Source organism: Mustelus asterias, chromosome 4 (genome assembly GCF_964213995.1).
Source record: "Mustelus asterias chromosome 4, sMusAst1.hap1.1, whole genome shotgun sequence".
In the NCBI taxonomy this organism is placed as follows: Eukaryota; Metazoa; Chordata; class Chondrichthyes; order Carcharhiniformes; family Triakidae; genus Mustelus; species Mustelus asterias.
In genome coordinates this window covers 26,423,033-26,446,184 of record NC_135804.1, presented here as the reverse complement: position 1 = coordinate 26,446,184, position 23,152 = coordinate 26,423,033, and the positions used below count along the sequence as shown (strand labels likewise).

At 41.2% G+C, this 23,152-nt stretch overlaps 1 protein-coding gene across 1 annotated transcript in view; it reads right to left on the bottom strand.

The window, feature by feature from the left end:
• Positions 1-5,062: 5,062 nt before the first annotated feature.
• Positions 5,063-23,152, bottom strand: part of snai3 (snail family zinc finger 3) — a 27,855-nt gene continuing 9,765 nt past the window's right edge. The window contains exons 2-4 of the mRNA XM_078210696.1: positions 13,944-14,097; positions 10,708-11,331; positions 5,063-8,056 (exon numbers count right to left, since the gene is read on the bottom strand). Of these exons, the coding sequence (XP_078066822.1) occupies positions 7,875-8,056; positions 10,708-11,331; positions 13,944-14,019 (882 nt within the window). The 5' untranslated portion in view covers positions 14,020-14,097 and the 3' untranslated portion in view covers positions 5,063-7,874. The remainder of the gene's footprint in view (positions 8,057-10,707; positions 11,332-13,943; positions 14,098-23,152) is intronic.

Here is a 23,152-nt window from a genome sequence, read left to right as displayed (position 1 = left end):
ATATTTATTTAGTTCCTTTAACATAATGAAATGTCAGATGATCAAAAGTTTGGTTGGAGAGTTTTTCAAGGAGTTAAAAGAAAAGCAAGGCAGAGAGATATACTCAATGAATTTAATTCCCCATTATATTACTCACTGCTTAATTAACTTCACTGATTTTCACAGTTACGACACTGACTAATCCTTAATTTGGTTAATGACTACATTTAATAATTAAAACTCATTGCATTCAATAATTTATTTATAATCAGCGTTTGATCATTAATTCTAATGATCTAGACATTATTACTGTTGAGAATATATAGTTTATGGTTCAGGTTAATAGTTTAGATAGTTCTGGGAAGATGAAAGTTGTAATGGTAAGGTTGACTAGCAGAAGGCAGAGAGAGGGGATAAAGGGGTCTTTTTCAGGATGACAGCCAGTATCTAGTGGTGTGCCTCAGGGCTCAGTGCTGGGACCACAAATTTTCACAATATACATTAACGATTTGGAGAAAGGAACTGAAGGCACTGTTGCTAAGTTTGCAGATGATACAAAGATATGTAGAGGGACAGGTAGTATTGAGGAAGCAGAGAAGCTGCAGAAGGACTTGGACAGGTTTGGAGAGTGGGCAAAGAAGTGGCAGATGGAATACAATGTGGAAAAGTGAGAGGTTATACATTTTGGAAGGAAGAATGGAGACATAGACTATTTTCTAAATGGGAAAATGCTTAGGAAATCAAAAACACAAAGGGACTTGGGACTCATTGTTCAAGATTCTCTGAAGGTTAACGTGCAGGTTCAGTCGGCAGTTAGGAAGGCAAATGCAATGTTAGCATTCATGTCAAGAGGGCTAGAATACAAGAGCAGGGATGTACTTTTGAGGCTGTATAAGGCTCTGGTCAGACCCCATTTGGAGTATTGTGAGCAGTTTTGGACCCCATATCTAAGGAAGGATGTGCTGGCCTTGGAAAGGGTCCAGAGGAGGTTCACAAGAATGATCCCTGGAATGAAGAGCTTGTTGTATGAGGAACAGTTGAGGACTCTGGGTCTGTGCTCACTGGAGTTTAGAAGGATGAGCGGGGGGGGGGGGAATCTTATTGAAACTTACAGAATACTGCGAGGCCTGAATAGAGTGGATGTGGAGAGGACATTTCCACTAGTAGGAAAAACTAGAGCCAGAGGGCACAACCTCAGGCTAAAGGGACGATCCTTTAAAACAGAGATGAGGAGGAATTTCTTCAGCCAGAGAGTGGTGAATCTGTGGAACTCTTTGCTGCAGAAGGCAGTGGGGGCCAGGTCATTGAGTGTCTTTAAGACAGAAATAGATAGGTTCTTGATTGATAAGGGGATCAGGGGTTATGGGGAAAAGGCAGGAGAATGGGGATGAGAAAAAAAAAAATCAGCCATGATTGTATGGCGGAGCAGACACGATGGGCCGAGTGGCCTAATTCTGCTCCTATGTCTTATGGTAACAAAAATGGTGGGCTTTAGAGATTACCAGAACACCTCAAGAAATGACAGTTCAAAAGGTGACAGATGCTTATTTCATAAAGTCAGAATAGAAGAGATATGAAACTGCGAGTGGATTTACTTAGCTAAAGAGATGGAGATGTGATGTCAGCAATGCTTGCAGGAAGTGCAGTCCAGTAAAATGCTTTTGTTTTGCGAGTTACAGCTAAATTAGTTCAAAAGCATTCTGTAAACCCCAAAAGTTTGCAAACCCCATTTACTTCATCCGACCCAAGAAAATATTGGAAATAAGGGATAATTCACCCAAGAACATCCCCAAACTGACTGTGTCATAGAACAAGAACAGAGGATGCTGGAAAAATACTCAGCAAGTCTGGCAGCAGCTGTAGGAAGAGAAAGCAGAATTAATATTTTGGGTCCATTTGAGTCTTCATTAGAACTAAAAGGGAAAATATTTTGGATATTAAACTGTAGTTGGGTGAAATTGCAACCAGACATAGAGGTAAAAGAAAGTTTTATCCACAAGAATAGCTGGAACGGAGGAGAATTAAAGATAATCTCCAGAGGACTGTGGTACATTTATGTTTTTGCTTCTGACAGAAGTAACTTTAAGATTGCAGTGTCTTATAAGAGAATTCTTGGGGATAGTAAGTAAACCTGGTTTCCTAGCATACATAATTATAAAGCATTTTAATCGTGCCCGTTTGAGCATTGTTGAACAAAGACATTTTGTTCAAGCTTTTCATCTTATACTCATCATATCAAACAACATATCCTTCCACTGCTCGCAGAGAACAAGGTACTTGCTTGCAAAACTCAAACAGCTATTGAACTAATTTAGCTGTAACATTAGATGTGATTTTGCAATTGGACAGCATTTGCTAAAAAAAACCTCATTGTGCTAAAAACTATGCTGATAACCTATTTAAGATTGTCAGCTGGCCTTGCAATGAGGATATTTACATGTACTGGAAGCTACATATATTAATACTAAGGATCCTGTTCTTTGCAGACAGAAAGAACATATAAGCACATTGCGCCTGTTTCAGCTAAACAAAATGAATAATAGCCATTCACTGGTTCATTCCTGAGGGCAATGCCTTGACCAGTCAAGCTGGCAGGTTTAAATTTTCAAACAATGCTTCGCAGTCACAATTAACTGGTGCATTCTCCATGGCAACACCTCTACCAGAGTCCACTTGCCAACCAATCGGCATTCTCTTCTCATACAGTATAAAGTTATTGGTTCCTGACATTGGTATTCTTGCAGTTGGCCTGCTGAGTGCAAGATGAAAAGCTTCAAATGTATTTTTACAGCAATATTCAGTTCTGTACTACCAAATGACTAGGTGTTTGTTTTGTTTAAGGCTTTTATACACTGGCACGCCCAGTGTAGGCATGAAAATATTGCAATTTTTATTTAAAACAGACACAGCAGTTTTAAGATGGCTGGCAATATATCGTGCGACTGATAATATTGACTCCAGATAGACCTGAAACTTGGTCAGATACCTAATTACATATGGACAATTAGAGCCACTTGCGAAATACAGACATCCCTTTTGCTAAGAATGAACTGTCAACAAACAGGACAATGATATACCAGTTGAGTCTGTCTTTCTACTTCACTCTGGGCTGTAGAGACATCGAAACTCTTTTTTCTGAAAGTAATTCAAAAGAGTAGGTTCAATGGAACGTGTCATTCAATTACAAAAAAAAACAGGCTGTCCCTAACCTTTTGCAATGTATCAACCCAATGCAGTATTTCTTTGCAAGAAAGACTTTGGACTGGTCACAGGTTACATGGTGAGCCTGTTATGTTTGTTACCTGTTCTTTTTAAAAAAACAGAAGCTGTTCTGATCAGAAAGACAATGATAGATACCATCTGAGGAGCCATTGAATCAGCTGCCTGGCTGTGTGGTTGCCTTATTCATAAAACTGACCAAGTTTTTAACCTTGAGATGTTTGAAACTGTTATATTTGAATATTTGTTTACAAATGAGCAGGATTTACAAGATTTCAATAAATGTGCATTGATCAGAAGGCTACACCTGAGATTTATTACTCTTTAAATATAATCATGAGTTAAAAAGTAGAAGTAATGGTTATTATAAAAACACAGTTCTGGCTTGTTATTTGGATATTTGTTACACAGATTGCAGCAGTTCAAGGCAGCAGCTCACTACTACCTTCTAAAGGGTAATTAGAGTTGGGCAATAAATGTTGGCCTTGCCAGCGATGCCCACATCCATGAATGAATATTAAATAAAATGTACTTGTCTATCAAAGAACAAAGAAAAGTACAGCACAGGAACAGGCCCTTTGGCCCTCCAAGCCTGTGCCAATCTTGATGCCCTAATTAAACTACAAAGAAAACCTTCTGCCTTTAATTGGTCCGTGTCCCTCTATTCCCTCCCTGTTCATGAGCCTCTTAAATGTTGCTAAAGTGCCTGCTTTCACCATCTCCTCTGGCAGTGCATTCCAGGCACCCACCACTCTGAAAAACTTCCTCATCTCAAACTTTCCCTCTCACCTTGAACCTGTGACCCCTTATAATTGGCACTTCCACCCTGGGAAAAAGCCTCTGACTATCTACCCTGTCTATGCCTCTCAAAACCTTGTAGATCTCTATCGGGTCTCCCTTCAGCCTCCATCTTTCCTGTGAAACAATCCTAGTTTATTCAACCTCTCCTCATAGTCAACACCCTCAAGACCAGGCAACATCCTGGTGAACATTCTTTGCACTCTCTCCAAAGCTTCCACATCCTTCTGGTAGGGTGACGACCAGAATTGCACGCAATAGTCCAAATGTGGCCTAACCAAGGTTTTATATAGCTGTAACTCTTCCCCAACTCTTGTTCTCAATACCCCAGCTGATGAAGGCAAAACTGGTCAAGTCCTAAGATTTGTTATTTTTTGGGCTCTTCTGTTATGCCCCTGAATTTGACAGTCAACTTATTCATTGAATATTCAAAATTTTACTTGATTCAGAAGAACAGGGCCTAAGTTTGGAAGTTAGTGCAATAAGAATCTTTACGAAGTAGATGTATTATATTAACAACCAAACTCCTGCTTAACCTTGAAGTCTTTTACATCAAATTTCTATTAATTTGTTGATATGTTACAGGAGTCCCAGCCTTTGGCCACAATATTTTATCTGAACTACACAAACATCTTTATGTCTCAAATGGATTGTATTTATTTTATTACCAGGTAATATGTTATTTGGTGATTGATGTCCATTCATTAGTAAAATGAACATCTGGACAAAGTAATTGTGCAAGATGCAGATTGTAATCAGAGCGTAACATTGCTTGAGCAGTGGATAATGCATTTGAATAAGCTCCATAGTGAAACCAGAAATTGTATGTCATAGCTTATTGTTGCTGGATTTACTTATCTGATTTATTAGATTAAAATGTCTTGAATATATCTGGTGCATTTCTTAATTTGCAATACCAATGAAGCATACCATACCACAGCCCTTTCAATGGACAAAGATTGACACTATCTTATCCACAATGCTTTCACAATATCAGTGCTGGTGAATTTTCCTGCAGTCAGCAGAGACACAAATACTGGTGTTAATCAACTTCAGCAACAGCATTCAGTAAACAAGTTGTATTTAATTAAATGATGCTACAGATTTCACACATTCTTAGCCTTTTAAAAAGAACAGGTTTAACTTTTTTTTTTCCATTTTAAGTTTCTGTCCTCCTGACCTCACTTAGCCAGAATTAATGTTTTTGGTTCTATACTGCTTAATACTCAAGGTGCCAATTGGGTAAAATAGCTGGGTACCTGGTTCCTGTTGCATTCTACATGACAAAAGAAATAAATTACTTTAGGAGAACAGAATTGTAGTGAGAAAAATCTATGTTTTCCTCTTATTCTGGATTTTGCTCTTCTCTCTCTTCTACATGAGATGTTATACGTATAAAATTACTTCCCCCCCCACCCACCCATCCCACACACAAACATTTTGGGGCTGTATTACTAAACCGGTGACTTCCTGCTGTAACTCCAGCAGTGGTCTGTAGGAAGAGCCTGGATCTAAGCCAGGACCTGGATATGCCAGTTCTCTTCCTTTACAGAGAGATCCCCCTTGGCCTTGTGTTCACCTCTAACAAACTAAGTAATGAAAGGGAGCAGAGCCAGGGACTCCCAGTACTGGGAATCCTGCTTCCCTCAGCTTAATGAAAGCTGGCCTAATTTGGAACCTAGCACACCCAGTGAGATAAGATACATCAGCCTCCGGAAGGGGCTCCAGCAGAAGAGAGGGCATCACAGCCAAGGCAGTAAGCCTGCAAATCAAATAGTAGACCTATCTTAATTTAATGGTGTGAGGGAACCATAGATACAAAAGTCATTCCTCCAGAGTAAGGGGAAGGGCTTGGATCATTGACATTTGGCTGCCAACCTGCTGGCCCATGGAAATAATATTCCCTCTCACTGCCCTCACTAATGCCAACATGGTCAGAAGCAGGAGCACACAGGAGGCATAATTCCAGCATTATTGCTATGATCACAGCCAAGAATTTTCAGGACCTCCAGCGCTGAACCCAACAGAATACAAATATTTAGTAGGAAGGCAACTCCTCTGCATGGACAAGCAGGTATCTGATGTCTAGCTGCCATCACAAGATGCAGGATAAAAAGAGGAATAATGCCTATGAACTCAGCATATCTAAATTCAGCAGGCTTACCAGCCTCCAACCTTACATCAGCTGCCATTGAGGTTAGGCAATGAGAAAATCTCATGTGTGTCATACAAAGGCAAGTGAAAATGCGCAATGTGAGACGGGATGCAGTGTATCTGGCTGCTTGCATACTGACTCTACCAACAGGACAGCCATATTAATTCAGTCCCCTTTCGTGCAGGTTCACAAGGTCAGCCAGTTATGGTCACGTTAAAAAAGAGGTATTCAAGACTCCTCCAGTTTAAGCAGGCATCTTACTAACTCACTATCATGCTGATGTTTCCAGGTTATTAGCATATATTAAAAATACATTATAGGTTAACCAGGAAAATGTAATAATTCAAATCTGACAACTACAGTATGCAAGAAAAGAATCACAGCACCAATCACATTACATTGTACAATATTTGCACGTCTTTTTAAACCCACTAATGAAGCTCAAAACATTTACAATTTTCGTAAACCTAAAGTTATGGTTTCTGAATCACAACAGGCTTCATTTTTTTCCCCCTTTCTGTTCGCTTAGAAATTGCGATGGTTGTAGAATTAATTTAGATTTGTGGTTAAAAATGAAAAAAAGGATCCTCAACTGGTTTCCAGTACAAACAGACTGCAAAGCTGGAACCGTTACCGTTTCATGAGCTATAAGTAACCAAGTCCATCATTGGTCTTTTGATACCAATCATAGTTTCCGCTCCTTCTCTCCAAAGCCTGCGGAGTGATGCTGTCATATAAAACTGAAGACCAGAAATCACTTCCTCTCAGGAAAGATTTATGGACTTCTGGCATTGGGTCTGGACAATGGAAACCCCTCTCCCTGGTTGTGCTGAGGCTATTGTTTAAAATAAATCTTTGTATGTGGATCTTCAAGTGATTAAAGGGTGAATTAAACCATAGATCGCAATCTCAACTGCAGTGCAGCATGAACAATTTATGCTAACACAAAATCATTGTATATTAAGTTACAATCAGTTGAATGCAAAGACAAAAAAAAAGTTACTACCAGCACAAGTATTGAAAGCAAGTTTGATAACCGCTCCATGCAAGTTGAACAAAAATCTAGTAATCAAACATTGAATCTGCCTGCTAGTTTCCACCAAATTTTCACCCTGAATAAACAGCTCCATTTCATCTTTCATGGAGAAATCCTTAAATCAGTGGCACAGCTATCTGAATTTGGGCGGGAGTAAAGAATCTCTTTTTTGCGGGCAGCCACGAGAGGAAGTTTGCTTAGGGAAGCCTCGAAGTTTGAGTGTGTAATACCCTTCACCCTCCGGTCTGGGCCACATGTTGCTTTGCATAGCATTCCAGTTCTAACTGATCGTACTCACTTTAATTTCAGGTATATCAGAGATCAAATCTGCCTTCTCAGTTTTGCAAAGCAGCACAAGAACCCTTCATTGAAAGTGGGGAAAATCAGATCCTAATTTGCACATGTATTTTAATATTGCTTTCCTGCGAACATTTCAGAGTTTATATTCTAACTGGTTGACAATAGATGTTTTGTCACAGCTAAGTTAGTCCAAATTGATACCACCTTACTAGTGCAAGATGCCAACTGCAAGTCTTTGTTTTCATGAAAATACTTGAGACTGGATGCAAGTAAGAAATGCATACCCATTTTCATGCCTGCAATACTAAAAAGGCCACCACATCGTGGTCACACCTTCAGCTGGTTACAAAATGGTAGTCTTTTTGATCAAATGTTTCAAAATGTGTGTCAAGACATAGGGCAGCAGCTGGCCTCCTCATGTTTGGAAAGAAGGGACATTCTGGAGAAGGTCTTTGAGCAGCTCTTGCATTGGTATCGCTTCACGTCCGAGTGTGTCTGCAGGTGTGCCCGAAGGTTTGAGCGGTCTGCAAAAGCCCTGCTACAGTGAGGACAGGCAAAAGGTTTCTCCCCTGCAAAGAGTAACAATACAAAATCAGCTATGAAGGCACCGCAATCATCCACAGCAAGCAGGATGCACGATTTTTTATTTTAAATAAGGCCAGACAGGATAAATGAGAAACTAACTTTCTATTTAATCTGTATTATATATGATACTGATTTTCCCTTATCCCCAAAGAGAAATGAAAGAAAAGCAACTTCCACCCAGATCTCTGCCAATTCCGGTTCACAAACAGCCTTCAGGAAGAAGTGTGGCCTTCTTAAATTTCCTTCCTCTTTGCTACCCCACTGCTTACCTCCTAGCTTCAAATTTAAAGTAGGGAAACATTTGTACCCTCTTATAGAGTCATAGAGGTTTACAGCATGGAAACAGGCCCTTCGGCCCAACTTGTCCATGCCACCCTTTTTTTTTTTAAAACCCCTAAACTAATCCCAATTGCCCACATTTGGCCCATATCCCTCCATACCCATCGTACCCATGTAACTATCTAAATGCTTTTTAAAAGATAAAATTGTACCCGCCTCTACTACTACCTCTGGCAGCTTGTTCCAGACACTCACCACCCTGTGTGAAAAAATTGCTCCTCTGGACACTTTTGTATCTCTCCCCTCTCACCTTAAACCTATGCCCTCTAGTTTTAGACTCCCCTACCTTTGGGAAAAGATATTGACTATCTACCTTGTCCATGCCTCAGTATTTTATAGACCTCTAAGGTCACCCCTCAGCCTCCTACGCTCCAGAGAAAAAAGTCCCAGTCTATTCAGCCTCTCCTTATAACTCAATCCATCAAGTCCCGGTAGCATCCTAGTAAATCTTTTCTGCACTCTTTCTAGTTTAATAATATCCTTTCTATAACAGGGTGACCAGAACTGCACACAGTATTCCAAGTGTGGCCTTACCAATGTCTTGTACAACTTCAACAAGACATCCCAACTCCTGTATTCAACTCTTCCTGTGACACACTGTTAGTACGCTCATGTACATCACAAACACATCATAAACCTGGCGTAATGAATCATTTAAAGCACATGAACTGGAATAAAACTGAGAAAGTAATTCACTGCCAGACAGTTTAACTGTGTTTATATAGTTCACCTTTTAAACTATTTGCTCTTCCGTTATTTATAGATATATTAGCGTGCCATTTTGTTCATTTCATGGAGTGCATTTTGGGGTTCACATACACAGAAGAAACTTTCACTTGGTGCTTAATTGTAACCTTGAGAATTTATGTTTAAAAGGTCACTAATGGACTCCTCCGTCTTTAGGGTGTAGCCAATTGCTGAGTGCAAATAAATTATTTCAATGAGCACAGGAACTGGGCCGTTTTTTAATATCATAGAATCTCTACAGTGCAGAGGGAGGCCATTTGGCCCATCAAGTCTGCACCAACCATAATTCCACCCAGGCCCTATTCCCATAACCCCACATAAACCCCTGACACTAAGGGGCAACTTAGTATGGCCAATCAACCTTACCTGCACATCTTTGGACTGTGGGAGGAAACCGGAGCACCCGGAGGAAACCCACGCAGACACGGGGAGAATGTGCAAACTCCGCACAGATAGTGACCCAAGCCGGGAATCGAACCAGAGTCCTTGGCGCTGTGAGGCAGCAGTGCTAACCACTGTGGCACCGTGCAATTTGTGTTGACCTGCTAGTAGATAGTTCTTTTACTATCACTTTTGTGATGCTAACGGAGATACTGCTTGTGGATTAAGCAATAAAATCATTTACCCTGGTTACTTAAGGAACTGCCAGGTTCTCAGACAAGACCCTAAACTAGGATGTTTGAGCTTTTCCTGGGAGCATCTAAATATAGTAAACAGTATAGGGATCTGGGTGAAGGCTAGAACACCACCTGGGTGAAATTCATGGCAAGACCAATTTTCATCAGAATTGCTACTGGATGCGTTGCTACACGACAATACCAAATTATTAAAGAAAGATCCACACGCTCTCCCATATGCAATATCAGCAAAATCCACAGGTTATAATTCTAAAAAAATGATAAAGACAAACATAACTGTGCTGCCTGTTGCTTCATCATTGGAATATTTTGCAACAATAATGAAATGACTTCTTGGGTTTCTCAGGGAATCAACCATTGTGTGTCAGCCAGAGGCTGCATTCAGCTTCATCTTAAACTGGGAAATGCAACGAACAGATCAAACACCTTCCTTTTGAGGTGCTAAGTCTACACTCCGCATAATACTCATCTGATAACACATCAGAAATGAGGAAATTTGTTTACATTCCTGTAAAATTCTTCAAGTACCAAAAGTTTAAAGGTAGTAGGTAACAATCATGGCAGAACTTTCACTTTGTCATGTTAGGAAAAATATACAAATGTTTTAGGATCAGCATAATTTCTCCCTATTGTGTATCATCCACCTTCAATCCCTGCCAAATTGGCACTTCTGTGTTATGAAAAGAATTCCAGCATCCGCAGTAATTTGCTTTTATTTTACATAGAACTGCCTGTCAACACTCAGTGTGATAGGAAGAGGAGAAAAAAAAGAGCAATATCATCGCAGAGTCCAATTCCATTCTCATTAACATGCATGAACTCTCCATAAGAGGATGCTGAATAGTGGTCTGCAATTGGAAGCGGATTTTCTCTGCCCCTTCCCGTAACTGGAGTGTTTTATTTGTACTTACCTGTATGTGTTCTGATGTGCCCCTGTAAGAGCCATGGTCTGGAGAAGGCTTTGCCACAGATTTTGCAGACACAGGGCAGTGTGTGTGTCCTTATGTGCATTTTCAATGCACCCAAGCTCACGTATTCCTTGTCACAATACTTGCAGTTAAAATATTTTCTAGTCTGTGATTCACAGTGAAGCTGTCTGTGTTTAGAGAGCCCAGACAGAGTGTTGTACGCCTTATGACACTGAAAGCACTCAAACTTCTCCTGGGTTGCTTCAGCAATGCTTTCGACCTCGAGGATTGTTTCCTCTGCGTTGCTGTCTCCTTTAGACGTGCCATTGTTTGTGTCTCTTCTTTTGGATTTTTTGGAAAGGGACAGGTTAAGGTCATTCACTGTATCTCTTAGTGGGGTGCTGCTGCCTCTGACAGCCGCACATTCCTTAACACTGATCTCCAGGGTTGGTTGGCTGCTGAATGGTGTTTCTGTTCCAATGTCAGCATCCGGTGGAGGGGGCAGACACACTCGGAGACTGATAGGAGCCCTATCCCACAGTCTTGGCGGGTCACAAATGATTGGAGTGAGCACTTCAGGCTGTGGAAATGTCAAACCCTTATATAAATAGGGTGAAATGGCTGTTGCTGAAAAGAAAGCAAAAAAAAAATCATGCGAGTTATTTCTTAAATCTATTTAGTGAAGATTCACATCCACACCATCTTGTTTCATTTACACGACTAACAATAACAACAAAGACAATATTCCAACTTTGTAGCACACAATCAAATTCAAGCTATATAAAAGCAAATAAATTGTTCAAATTTCAGAAAAATGAGACTTCACATCCAGTCCCACAAGTAAATCTTTATGTTAATTGTGTTAAAATTAAATTTATTATTTTTGATAGAAACATGTTTTTATTTTAACTCACTCAGGTTAATGCAAGTGTGTTTTTTGCTGAGATTACATGTCAATAGTTCAGATTGCATACAGCCACCTGTTGTGTGGCATCTCTTATTTCAACAATTCAGCAAGGCACATTGTTAAACGCAAACACGGCACAAGGTACTTTACATTGGAGATGATCTGTTGTTGCTTTTGTAGCTAGGCAAGATGATTTTTGAAATAAAAAAACAACTTCGGGGAAAAAGAGGTTATGTCATTAATAGGAACTGACACCTGCTAAAGGTGCATCTCAGATTACAGTGATTCACAAGTCACAGCACAACGCCAGTAGAAAATTCAGAGGGAATCTTTTTTGAATTATGTAAGGCCACACAGGCCTCGTAACAAACTGATACAGGGCAATCATAGAATCCCTACAGTGCAGAAAGAGGCCATTTGGCCCATCGTGTCTGCACCGAACACAATCCCACCCAGGCCCTACCCCCATATCCCTACATATTTACCCACTAATCCCTCTAACCTATGCATCCCAGGACACTAAGGGGCAATTTTTAGCATGGCCAATCAACCTAACCCGCACATCTTTGGACTGTGGGAGGAAACCAGAGCACCCGGAGGAAATCCACGCAGACACGAAGAGAACGTGCAAACTCCACACAGACAGTGACCCAAGCCGGGAATCGAACCCAGGTCCCTGGAGCTGTGAAGCAGCAGTGCTAACCACTGTGCTACCGTGCATAGTGGACATTGTACACAGGTCTGCATTCTGGAAATCTAAGAGGTGAAGTTATTATGGTGATGTCCAAATTCACCAGCCAACAGTCTATATTTTCTAAGGAAAAATTAGTACTAAAAATGGAGAGGAAATGAAATACTTGAGAGTATGCTCTTTGTAAAAGAGTCCTTTTAAAAATAAATGATCACAATGTGCAAAAGAAAATTTGGCATAATTAGTTTATTTGTGTCACAAGTAGGCTTACATTAACACTGCAATGAAGTTACTGTGAAAATCCCCTAGTCGCCACACTCCAGCACCTGTTCGAGTACACTGAAGGAGAGAATTTAGCATGGCTAATGCACCTAACCAGCACATCTTTTGGACTGAGGGGGTAACCGGAGAACCTGGAGGAAACCAACGTAGACACAGAGAGAACATGCCGACTCCGCTCAGTGACCCAAGCCAGGAATCGAACCCAGAGAGGCAGCAGTGCTAACCCACTGTGCCACAATTGGGGAATAGTGAATATAACCAAACCACAAAACCTATTGATAGCAAATTATTCCATCCTTCAAAAATCAAAAGATATTTGTTCTTTTAAGCGCAATTTTTTATAAAACAATTCAAAACTAAATGATAGGTTTAAATGATAAATGTCGTTCTTAAAAATCAAAGTTAGAGAATGCAGAAGCAAATAATTTACTTTATTCCTCAAGTAAAAAGTTAGTTTATAAATTGGTAAGGAAGTGCATTATCATAAGACGACCGAATTAAATGCTGCACTAATCCTGAAATTAATGTAAAGGAACGGATCTAAAGCCCAGGTCACTTTCCTACAAAATATACATGAGTATATTAATACATATCGCACAACCAATTTATTTTTATGCCATTCACATTCCGCCCCCCCCCCCCCATTGCAATTAAAAGTTACCTAAATATTTTTTTAAAAGAAACACCTCCCTGGCAACGAGAAGTGACCCAGTTAGCAACATTTTACAGCAAGTTATTCGCTTACAATAACTTGCGCTCAGTGATCAATGCCGCTGCTGGTGGTTTCCCCACAAGTTAAAAAGGGAAGTCTGGTATACAGCATGAAACAAGCATTTTAAAAATAAACTACAGAGGGGATTTCTGAAGAAACTGCAGCTTGATTTTTAAAAAAATCATCCCAGCGCAACAGTGAGAAGGACAACCGAACACTGGGCACAGCCCAAACAAACTCGTTGCCTATTTCAAGACAATACAAGTCCTGAGCTGGGAGAGCGAGCATGTGAATAAGAATGAGAACCCTCGTGTGAGGCTATGCACCTGCTGGGATTCTTTTTACTTCACAAGTCGCGCTTCTACAAACTCTTACTTGTTGAACAGTTTCACTCAACACAAACACTTTCCTCGGTTTTAACTGGGGAAAAGAGAGTACAAACTTGTCATTCTCATGGTCACACCGTGCCGGTTTATACAAATACCAGACAGTGCAAATGTTAACTTTTGTTTTAAAAATAATAGTTACGAAACAAATTAAAACAGTTTTCAAAACAAGTTAACCGCAATCAATGAATTACAAGTAAATTACACGTTAAAAAAAAAGTGTATTTGAATAACTAAAAAAAGTTTCAAAAGTTTTATTACCATTCTGTATTTCCAGTTGGCTGTAGTTGGGTTTCTTGGTGCTGCAGTGTTTCTTAATGAGGAAAGAACGGGGCATGACTGCTGCTTCTCTTACCCCCGCACTCTGAGCATTCAGTCTCCAGTCTCTTCAAATCTGCAACCCGTTAGCTGAGATCTCCGGAGGGGCGGGAGGGAACAGGAGAAGAGTGACTTGGAATGATGACCAAGGGAAGAACAAGTGCAATGGGGGAATCCAACCCCAGCCTATTCCTCACTTGTGGAAAATATCTGAGCGTCAGGTGCGGGGGCGGGGTGGGGAGAGTGAGATTTCATTAGCATAGACCTCCATCCGAGCCAATCCTACAGAGGCTGTGTAGAGAGGAGGAGCCTGGCGCTGTCTATTCGCCTGCCCTCCAGAACAGGTGCATCCTAGAACTGGAGGCTGAGCTCCATAGACCAGGCACAGGCTTTCACACCGCAGGGATCAGAGCGTGTTATTGACCCCTTCAATCACATTTTGGTTTGATGTTTTAAGTTTCCTTTGTGATTTTTTTTTCCTGTTTCGGGTGGTACCCCCTCCCCACCCCCTCTTAAGGGGCTGCCCATTTTACTTTGTCCCTCAGTGTGTTTCATTTAGTTTTAATTGCTTTGCCTAAAAGGCTAGCACAGGACTTCACAATGCACTCACACAAGATTATCATTACAACACAGGTGAAATGATAACACAGAATGGCTTTAAATCTGTGATTAAGTTCCTCTCCAACGAAAATGCAGGTCAGTGAATGTTGTCAAGTGTACTTTCAATGCTATTGAAAATGTATTTTAAAATTCCCACAAATCTTTATTTTCTTTTTGGTGCAGTGTCATCTTGTAGATCATTTTTCAATGAAAAGAATGAAATCAAACACAACTGCAGTCACATAAAGTACCATAGGGTGGCACAGTGGTTAGCACTGCTGCCTCACAGCGCTAGGGATCCGGGTTTGATTCCTGGTTTGGGTCACTGTCCGCGTGGAGTTTGCATGTTCTTCCAATATCTGCATGGGTTTCCTCTGGGTGCTCCGGTTTCCTCCCACAGTCCAAAGATGTGCAGGTTAGGTTGATTGGCTATGCTAAATTGCCCCTTAGTGTCAAGTGGATAGCAGGGTAAATAAGTGGGGTTATCATAGAAATCATAGAAACCCTACAGTACAGAAAGAGGCCATTCGGCCCATCGAGTCTGCACCAACCACAATCCCACCCAGGCCCTACCCCCATATCCCTACATATTTTACCCGCTAATCCCTCTAATCTACGCATCCCAGGACACTAAGGGGCAATTTTAGCATGGCCAATCAACTTAACCCACACATCTTTGGACTGTGGGAGGAAACTGGAGCACCCGGAGGAAACCCACGCAGACACAAGGAGAATGTGCAAACTCCACACAGACAGTGACCCAAGCCGGGAATCGAACCCAGGTCCCTGGAGCTGTGAAGCAGCAGTGCTAACCACTGTGCTACCGTGCCGCCCCGGCACGTTGTGGGGATAGGACCTGGGTGGGTTTGTGGTTCGTGCAGACTCGATGGACCAAATGGCCTCCTTTTGCACTGTAGAGGTTCTATGATTCATAGGATCCCATTGGAAATGACAATTTTACAGTTGCAACAATACGTTGTGGAGATATTTTCAACTGAATTTTCCACTTGTGTGTTTGTTGCAAGTATTATTGTTAGAAAAAAAATCGCAAGATGTGTGCAAAATTTCCTCATGGTACTTTCAGAGTGCGTCAAGAGTGTTGAAGTGGAACATCGTCACTCACAATTACAATGTGGGCTTGTTCTAATAGTCATTTTGTGCTCACTGCCAACAAGGCAGTTTCCAGAGTCAGATCTAAATGAATTTGAACACCTCACACAGAGAATGTGTTAATATGCTGCAGGATTAACAAGTTGTGTTGAAAGGCAGAAAAGCACAATAATGATTGACCATATAGAAACTATGTCGAATTAATTTGCATGATGGAAATTTACACAGAACCAAATTCAATCAAATAAGGAGCAACATGTAATATTTAACCCACCGCTGCTTTAAATGATTTTCCAGACTCAGAATAATGGAAGTGCACCTACGTTCTGAAATTGACTGGATAATTGAAATTGTTGTGACAGGGAAGTATAGCTCCATGGAATTCTGTCCCCATTTTCCATGACACGGTGGCACAGTGGTTAGCACTGCTGCCTCACGGCACCAGGGACCCAGGTTCGATTCTTGGCTTGGGTCACTGTCTCTGCAGAGTCTGCACATTCTGTGTCTGTGTGGGTTTCCTCCGCATACCACACAGGCATGGGGAGAACATGTAAACTCCACAGTCACCCAAAGCCGGAATCGAACTCGGGTTCCTGGTGCTGCAAGGCGGTTATGCTAACCACTGGACCGCCCCCAATGTGGCTAATGTTGTACTGGCAGCAGCCACCACCTCTTGGTGTCAGTAGCTCTCAGCAGGTGGGTCGTCTGCCCCCAGGGTCCTTGAATGACACTTAATATGGTAGACCTTCCTTAAAAGAGGCGACATAAGGCTCTGAATTTCTCTTCAGCCAGTGGGCAAGAACCCCTGTTGCCGCTATTAAGTACCACCTATTAATTTTGCTTTTCTCTCCACAGATGCTACCTGATTTGCTGAGTATTTCCAGCGTTTTGGGTTTTTATATGATCATATTTGTTTTCAAATCCCTCCATGGCCTTGGCCATGCAAATGTCAGATAAGATTAGAACTAGATGGACTGACCAGCATTGCTCTCGGCTCCAAATGTAAGTACCCCTTGCCCAGCTAACCTTGCAAAGTCCTCCTCACCAACATCTGGGGAAGAGCTGTCCATTGACTAGTAAAACATCAGCCTGACATAGTCATACTCAGTGAATCATACAATAAAATCCAATGTCCCAGACTTCTCCATCACTATAGAAGATGCTAGCCAGCAGTGATACACAGTTAAGAGGAACTGATTCTGGGATCCTCAACATTGACTTTGGTCACCAAGAAGTCTCATGGCACCAGGTCAAACATGGGGAAAGAAACTTCCTTAAATAAAAGGCAAAACACTGCAGATGCTGGAATCTGAAACAAAAACAGAAAATGCTGGAAAATCTCAGCAGATCTGACAGCACCTGTGCAGAGAGAATAGAGCCAACATTTCCAGTCTGGATAACCCTTCGTCAGAGCTCTTCCTTAGAACATAGAACATAGAACAGTACAGCACAGAACAGGCCCTTCGGCCCATGATGTTGTGCCGAGCTTTATCTGAAACCAAGATCAAGCTATCCCACTCCCTATTATCCTGGTGTGCTCCATGTGCCTATCCAATAACCGCTTAAATGTTCCTAAAGTGTCTGACTCCACTATCACTGCAGGCAGTCCATTCCACACCCCAACCACTCTCTGCGTAAAGAACCTACCTCTGATATCCTTCCTATATCTCCCACCACGAACCCTATAGTTATGCCCCCTCGTAATAACTCCATCCACCCGAGGAAATAGTCTTTGAACATTCACTCTATCTATCCCCTTCATCATTTTATAAACCTCTATTAAGTCTCCCCTCAGCCTCCTCCGCTGCAGAGAGAACAGCCCTAGCTCCCTCAACCTTTCCTCATAAGACCTACCCTCCAAACCAGGCAGCATCCTGGTAAATCTCCTCTGCACTCTTTCCAGCGTTTCCACATCCTTCTTATAGTGAGGTGACCAGAACTGCACACAATATTCCAAATGTGGTCTCACCAAGGTCCTGTACAGTTGCAGCATAACCCCACGGCTCTTAACCTCCAACCCCCTGTTAATAAAAGCTAACACACTATAGGCCTTCTTCACAGCTCTATCCACTTGAGTGGCAACCTTTAGAGATCTGTGGATATGGACCCCAAGATCTCTCTGTTCCTCCACAGTCTTCAGAACCCTACCTTTGACCCTGTAATCCACATTTAAATTAGTCCTACCAAAATGAATCACCTCACATTTATCAGGGTTAAACTCCATTTGCCATTTTTCAGCCCAGCTTTGCATCCTATCTATGTCTCTTTGCAGCCTACAACAGCCCTCCACCTCATCCACTACTCCACCAATCTTGGTGTCATCAGCAAATTTACTGATCCACCCTTCAGCCCCCTCCTCCAAGTCATTAATAAAAATCACAAAGAGCAGAGGACCAAGCACTGATCCCTGCGGCACTCCGCTAGCAACCTGCCTCCAATCCGAAAATTTTCCATCGACCACCACCCTCTGTCTTCGATCAGACAGCCAGTTACCTATCCAATCGGCCAACTTTCCCTCTATCCCACACCTCCTCACTTTCATCATAAGCCGACCATGGGGGACCTTATCAAACGCCTTAGTAAAATCCATGTATATGACATCAACTGCCCTACCTTCATCAACACACTTAGTTACCTCCTCAAAAAATTCAATCAAATTTGTGAGGCACGACTTGCCCTTCACGAATCCGTGCTGACTATCCCGGATTAATCCGCATCTTTCTAAATGGTCGTAAATCCCATCCCTAAGGACCTTTTCCATCAATTTACCAACCACCGAAGTAAGACTAACCGGTCTATAATTACCAGGGTCATTTCTATTCTCTTTCTTAAACAGAGGAACAACATTCGCCATTCTCCAGTCCTCTGGCACCATCCCTGTGGACAGCGAGGACCCAAAGATCAAAGCCAAAGGCTCTGCAATCTCATCCCTTGCCTCCCAAAGAATCCTAGGATACATTTCATCAGACCCAGGGCACTTATCGACCTTCAGTTTATTCAAAACTGCCAGGACATCCTCCCTCCGAACATCTATTTCCTCCAACCTATTAGCCTGTAACACCTTCTCTTCCTCAAAAACATGGCCCCTCTCCTTGGTGAACACTGAAGAAAAGTATTCATTCATCACCTCGCCTATCTCTACTGACTCCATACACAAGTTCCCACTACTGTCCTTGACCGGCCCTAACCTCACCCTGGTCATTCTTTTATTCCTCACATAAGAGTAAAAAGCCTTGGGGTTTTCCTTGATCCGACCCGCCAAGGACTTCTCGTGTCCCCTCCTAGCTCTCCTAAGCCCCTTTTTCAGCTCATTCCTTGCTAACTTGTAACCCTCAATCGAGCCATCTGAACCTTGTTTCCTCATCCCTACATAAGCTTCCCTCTTCCTATTCACAAGATATTCCACCTCTTTCGTGAACCATGGTTCCCTCACTCGGCCATTTCCTCCCTGCCTGACAGGGACATACCTATCAAGGACATCCAGTATTTGTTCCTTGAAAAAGTTCCACTTTTCATTAGTTCCTTTCTCTGACAGTTTCTGTTCCCAACTTATGCCCCCTAATTCTTGCCTAATCGCATCATAATTACCTCTTCCCCAATTGTAAACCTTGCCCTGCCGTACGGCCCTATCCCTCTCCATTGCAATAAAAGACACCGAATTGTGGTCACTATCTCCAAAGTGCTCTCCCACAACCAAATCTAACACTTGGCCCGGTTCATTTCCCAGTACCAAATCCAATGTGGCCTCACCTCTTGTCGGCCTATCCACATATTGTGTCAAGAAACCCTCCTGCACACACTGCACAAAAACTGCCCCATCCGAACTATTTGACCTACAAAGGTTCCAATCAATATTTGGAAAGTTAAAGTCCCCCATGACAACTACCCTGTGACCCCCACACATATCCATAATCTGCTTAGCAATTTCTTCCTCCACATCTCTATTACTATTTGGGGGCCTATAGTAAACTCCTAACAACGTGACCGCTCCTTTCCTATTTCTAACCTCAGCCCATATTACCTCAGTGTGCAGATCCCCCTCGAAGTGCCTTTCCGCAGCCGTTAAACTATCCTTGATTAACAATGCCACTCCTCCACCTCTTTTACCAGCTTCCCTACACTTAGTGAAACAACCATTCCTGTCCTTGTTCTACCCACGTCTCCGTAATGGCCACAGCATCGTAGTCCCAAGTACCAATCCACGCCCCAAGTTCATCTACCTTGTTCCGGATGCTCCTTGCATTGAAGTAGACACACTTCAACCCACCTTCCTGTCTATAAGCTGCTGTTGAATTAGTGCTCCTCCTTGTTGAATACTGCTTGGAAGATGGACTGAAGCTAACAAGGGCAAGGTATGTACTCCGGGATTGCAATGTCGAATAAAGTCAATGTTAATTGCAATTAGAATAAAAACATTAGCAAATAATTTGAAAGAAACCAGAATCAGCAGATCAAATAAAAAGAGTAAACTAAGTACATTGTGTGTGGAATTACTCATTATTTTCTGTCATTGAACGACACAAAATAGACTTAAAATCTTACCACTCCTGACTGATCTCGAATGGTAACGGAATTAAAAGATGCAATTGCAGCTGTGGAAACCTGCACTCATCCTCATTCAAATAAAGGGGGCGGCAGTCTTTAGAGCCACATCTTTTACTTAGGATTTGGAACTTATATATATCACACATATATTTCAGTATGTTTGGCTTTAAAAGGCAAATTCAAATGTCAGGATTTCTTTCTCGAATTGGTTATCCAAAGCTGATGACCAGAATATCATCTTTAGGATTATACATACCACCTTGAACAGCAATGTCTTTTCCTCCCCCTCCCATACAGTTACCTCTGGAGTCCCTTTCCTTGGCCCATCTATTTTTCATTGGCGATTTCATTCAGAAGAAGGTTCCACTCATCCAAAGCCTGTATCGTTTAACTTGCACTAAATCCTGTTCATCCATGAATTCCTGTGCTCAATGACCTACATTGGCTCCCTGTTGATTTTAAAATGTCATCCAGCTTTTCAAATCCCTCTGTGGTCTCACTCCTTCTTACCTCTGCAACTCTGCGGGTTCTAGATCCCTCTGAGATATCTGGCCTGCTGTGGAAGCTTGTGCCTTCAGCTGCAGAGTCCCTAGGCTCTGGAACTCCATTCCTAAACCTCTCTCAGTCATAGAGGTTTACAGCATGGAAAAAGGCCCTTCGGCCCAACTTGTCCATGCTGCCCTTTTTTTTAAACACCTAAACTAATCCCAATTGACCGCATTTGGCCCATATCCCTCTAAACCCATTTTACCCATGTAACTGTCTAAATACTCTCTAAAACATATCTCTTTGATCAAACCTTTGGCAATCTTCTCCAATACTTCCTTGTGTGTCTCAGTATCAAATGTTGTTTGATACCACTCCTATGAAGCACCTTGTGATGTGCTAAATAAATGCATGTTGTTGCTACAGATGTACTCAGAATATTTTTGGCTTAATTAGTCCCGTCATTGGAGGATACAATGCTAATTAATAAGTGACAATGGACTCAAAATATCTGAGATTCTCCATTAGTGAAATGCTTACTTAACTGTGACACACATTGTGGTCAAATGATCTTGGAATTAAGAAATATGAAACAAATAGCTTCTGGTTGCTGAACAAGCAAGATTTTATTTACAAAATATCCAAATGTACACACTAACTTCACACAGCAACAAACAATTTCTAAAAAACTAGTTTGAAAATGTGCACTGTAGTACATTAAAAATATTAGAAAATTAGACAAGGTTTGTATTATAGCATAAGTTTTCTATAGTCATTTTTTTTTGCAGCTTGATGGAAGAATGTGGAATCTGTATCTCATGCCTCTGTGGCCGCAGGGTTGTAACTGAACTGGAATGACAAGTGAAGAAATCACACCAAAACTAGCTCAGTGGCCTTGCCGCAATGAAATCAGGCAAATTTGATTTCATCATTGGCTAGTCCCACTTGACATTTTTAATGTTCATGTATCATAACTGTTAGATGCAAAGGCATTATAAATTTAAAATAATGTGTCAATAGAAGCCAATTTAAAATTCAGAATTGTATGTCTAATTGCATGACTGTAACAATGGGAAAAGTTGTTTTACCTACATTACGATTCCTATGCAGATACAATATCATACAGTGTTCAAAATAAAGACTAGCAGCTAGCAAAGTTACTGGTAACTAATATTCTATATTTTATTTTGCTAATGAGCTACAAGCATAAAAAGTAATTTTGCGAGAAAATTAAATAAGAATTTACATTTAGGTGAAATAATAAATTAAGAGATTTAGAAGAAAAATAACTTATCTTGTATGCCTTTATATTTGCAAATATAAATTGCAAGTCACCAGAAAATTCTACTAGTTGTCCAAACAATTTCAAACACTGATCTCACACATTTATTAATTAAATCTCGTTCACACAGTTATATCATGTTTGCTACATCAAAATCACTTATAAAATAATGAAGTGGAAGTTTTCTCTCTGTGCTCAGTAAGGTGGAGGATGTAATATCGAAGGAGAATTTAATGGCTTTCTTTCTAACCCAATGGCAGTACAACTGATGTTACATTTTTCCTTCTGTCACTCTATTGCAAACCAAAATCTAACTTTTCAATTAGAATTTGGATATTAAATGCTTAAGGACGTAAATTAAATTTTGGCTCCTACTATCCAAGTGCATACTTCGTGTTTATGGAGATTGATGGATACGGCCAAGTACTATTTAATCTCTTCCTAAAATGTACTGCCCTAAAACACTGTAGAAAAACCTTTCCGAGATTTGTAGCAACTGGAGTTTCCATTCCGTTCGTTCCAGGCCTATCCAAAGTCGAGCTCTTTTGTTTTTTGTTAGCCCCTCTTCATGTTGATGTGCTGAAAGTGACTGACCTCAGCTAATCTGCGACTAACTATAACCGTCACAAGAGGATGGACCTTCGCTTCCTTTCAGTCATTTCTATCTGTACCTCTGAGATAAAATGGAGTGAAAATGTCTGAAACTAAAGCAAATCACACTCAATGGTTTTTGTCATGTGTTTTAGCTGCACTTCCAGTTACTACCCTGTACAAATAGCTCGACAAGTGTGTTGCTTTAAAAAGGTATTAATTCAGCACACAAGCTTCAGTTTTTTTTGGTTCAGCCAGTTGCTAATGTGGAGGATCCTACCTTTATGATTTATCTGACTCATGTTTATCTAAATAACCATTTGTGCTCCCTCTTGAACATATGAGAATCGTATTATTTCAAGACAGTTTGGAGGTACCCACAGATCCACCACACAGCATGGGTTACAAGGAATGGCTCAGGATGATATCACACATTTACAAAATGTAAAACAAAATGTACAAGGAAATATAATAAAATAGAGTCATGTTTTCAGAGCTCGAGTTTAATTTCGTGAGGTACTCTTGCCAGCCTGTTTTT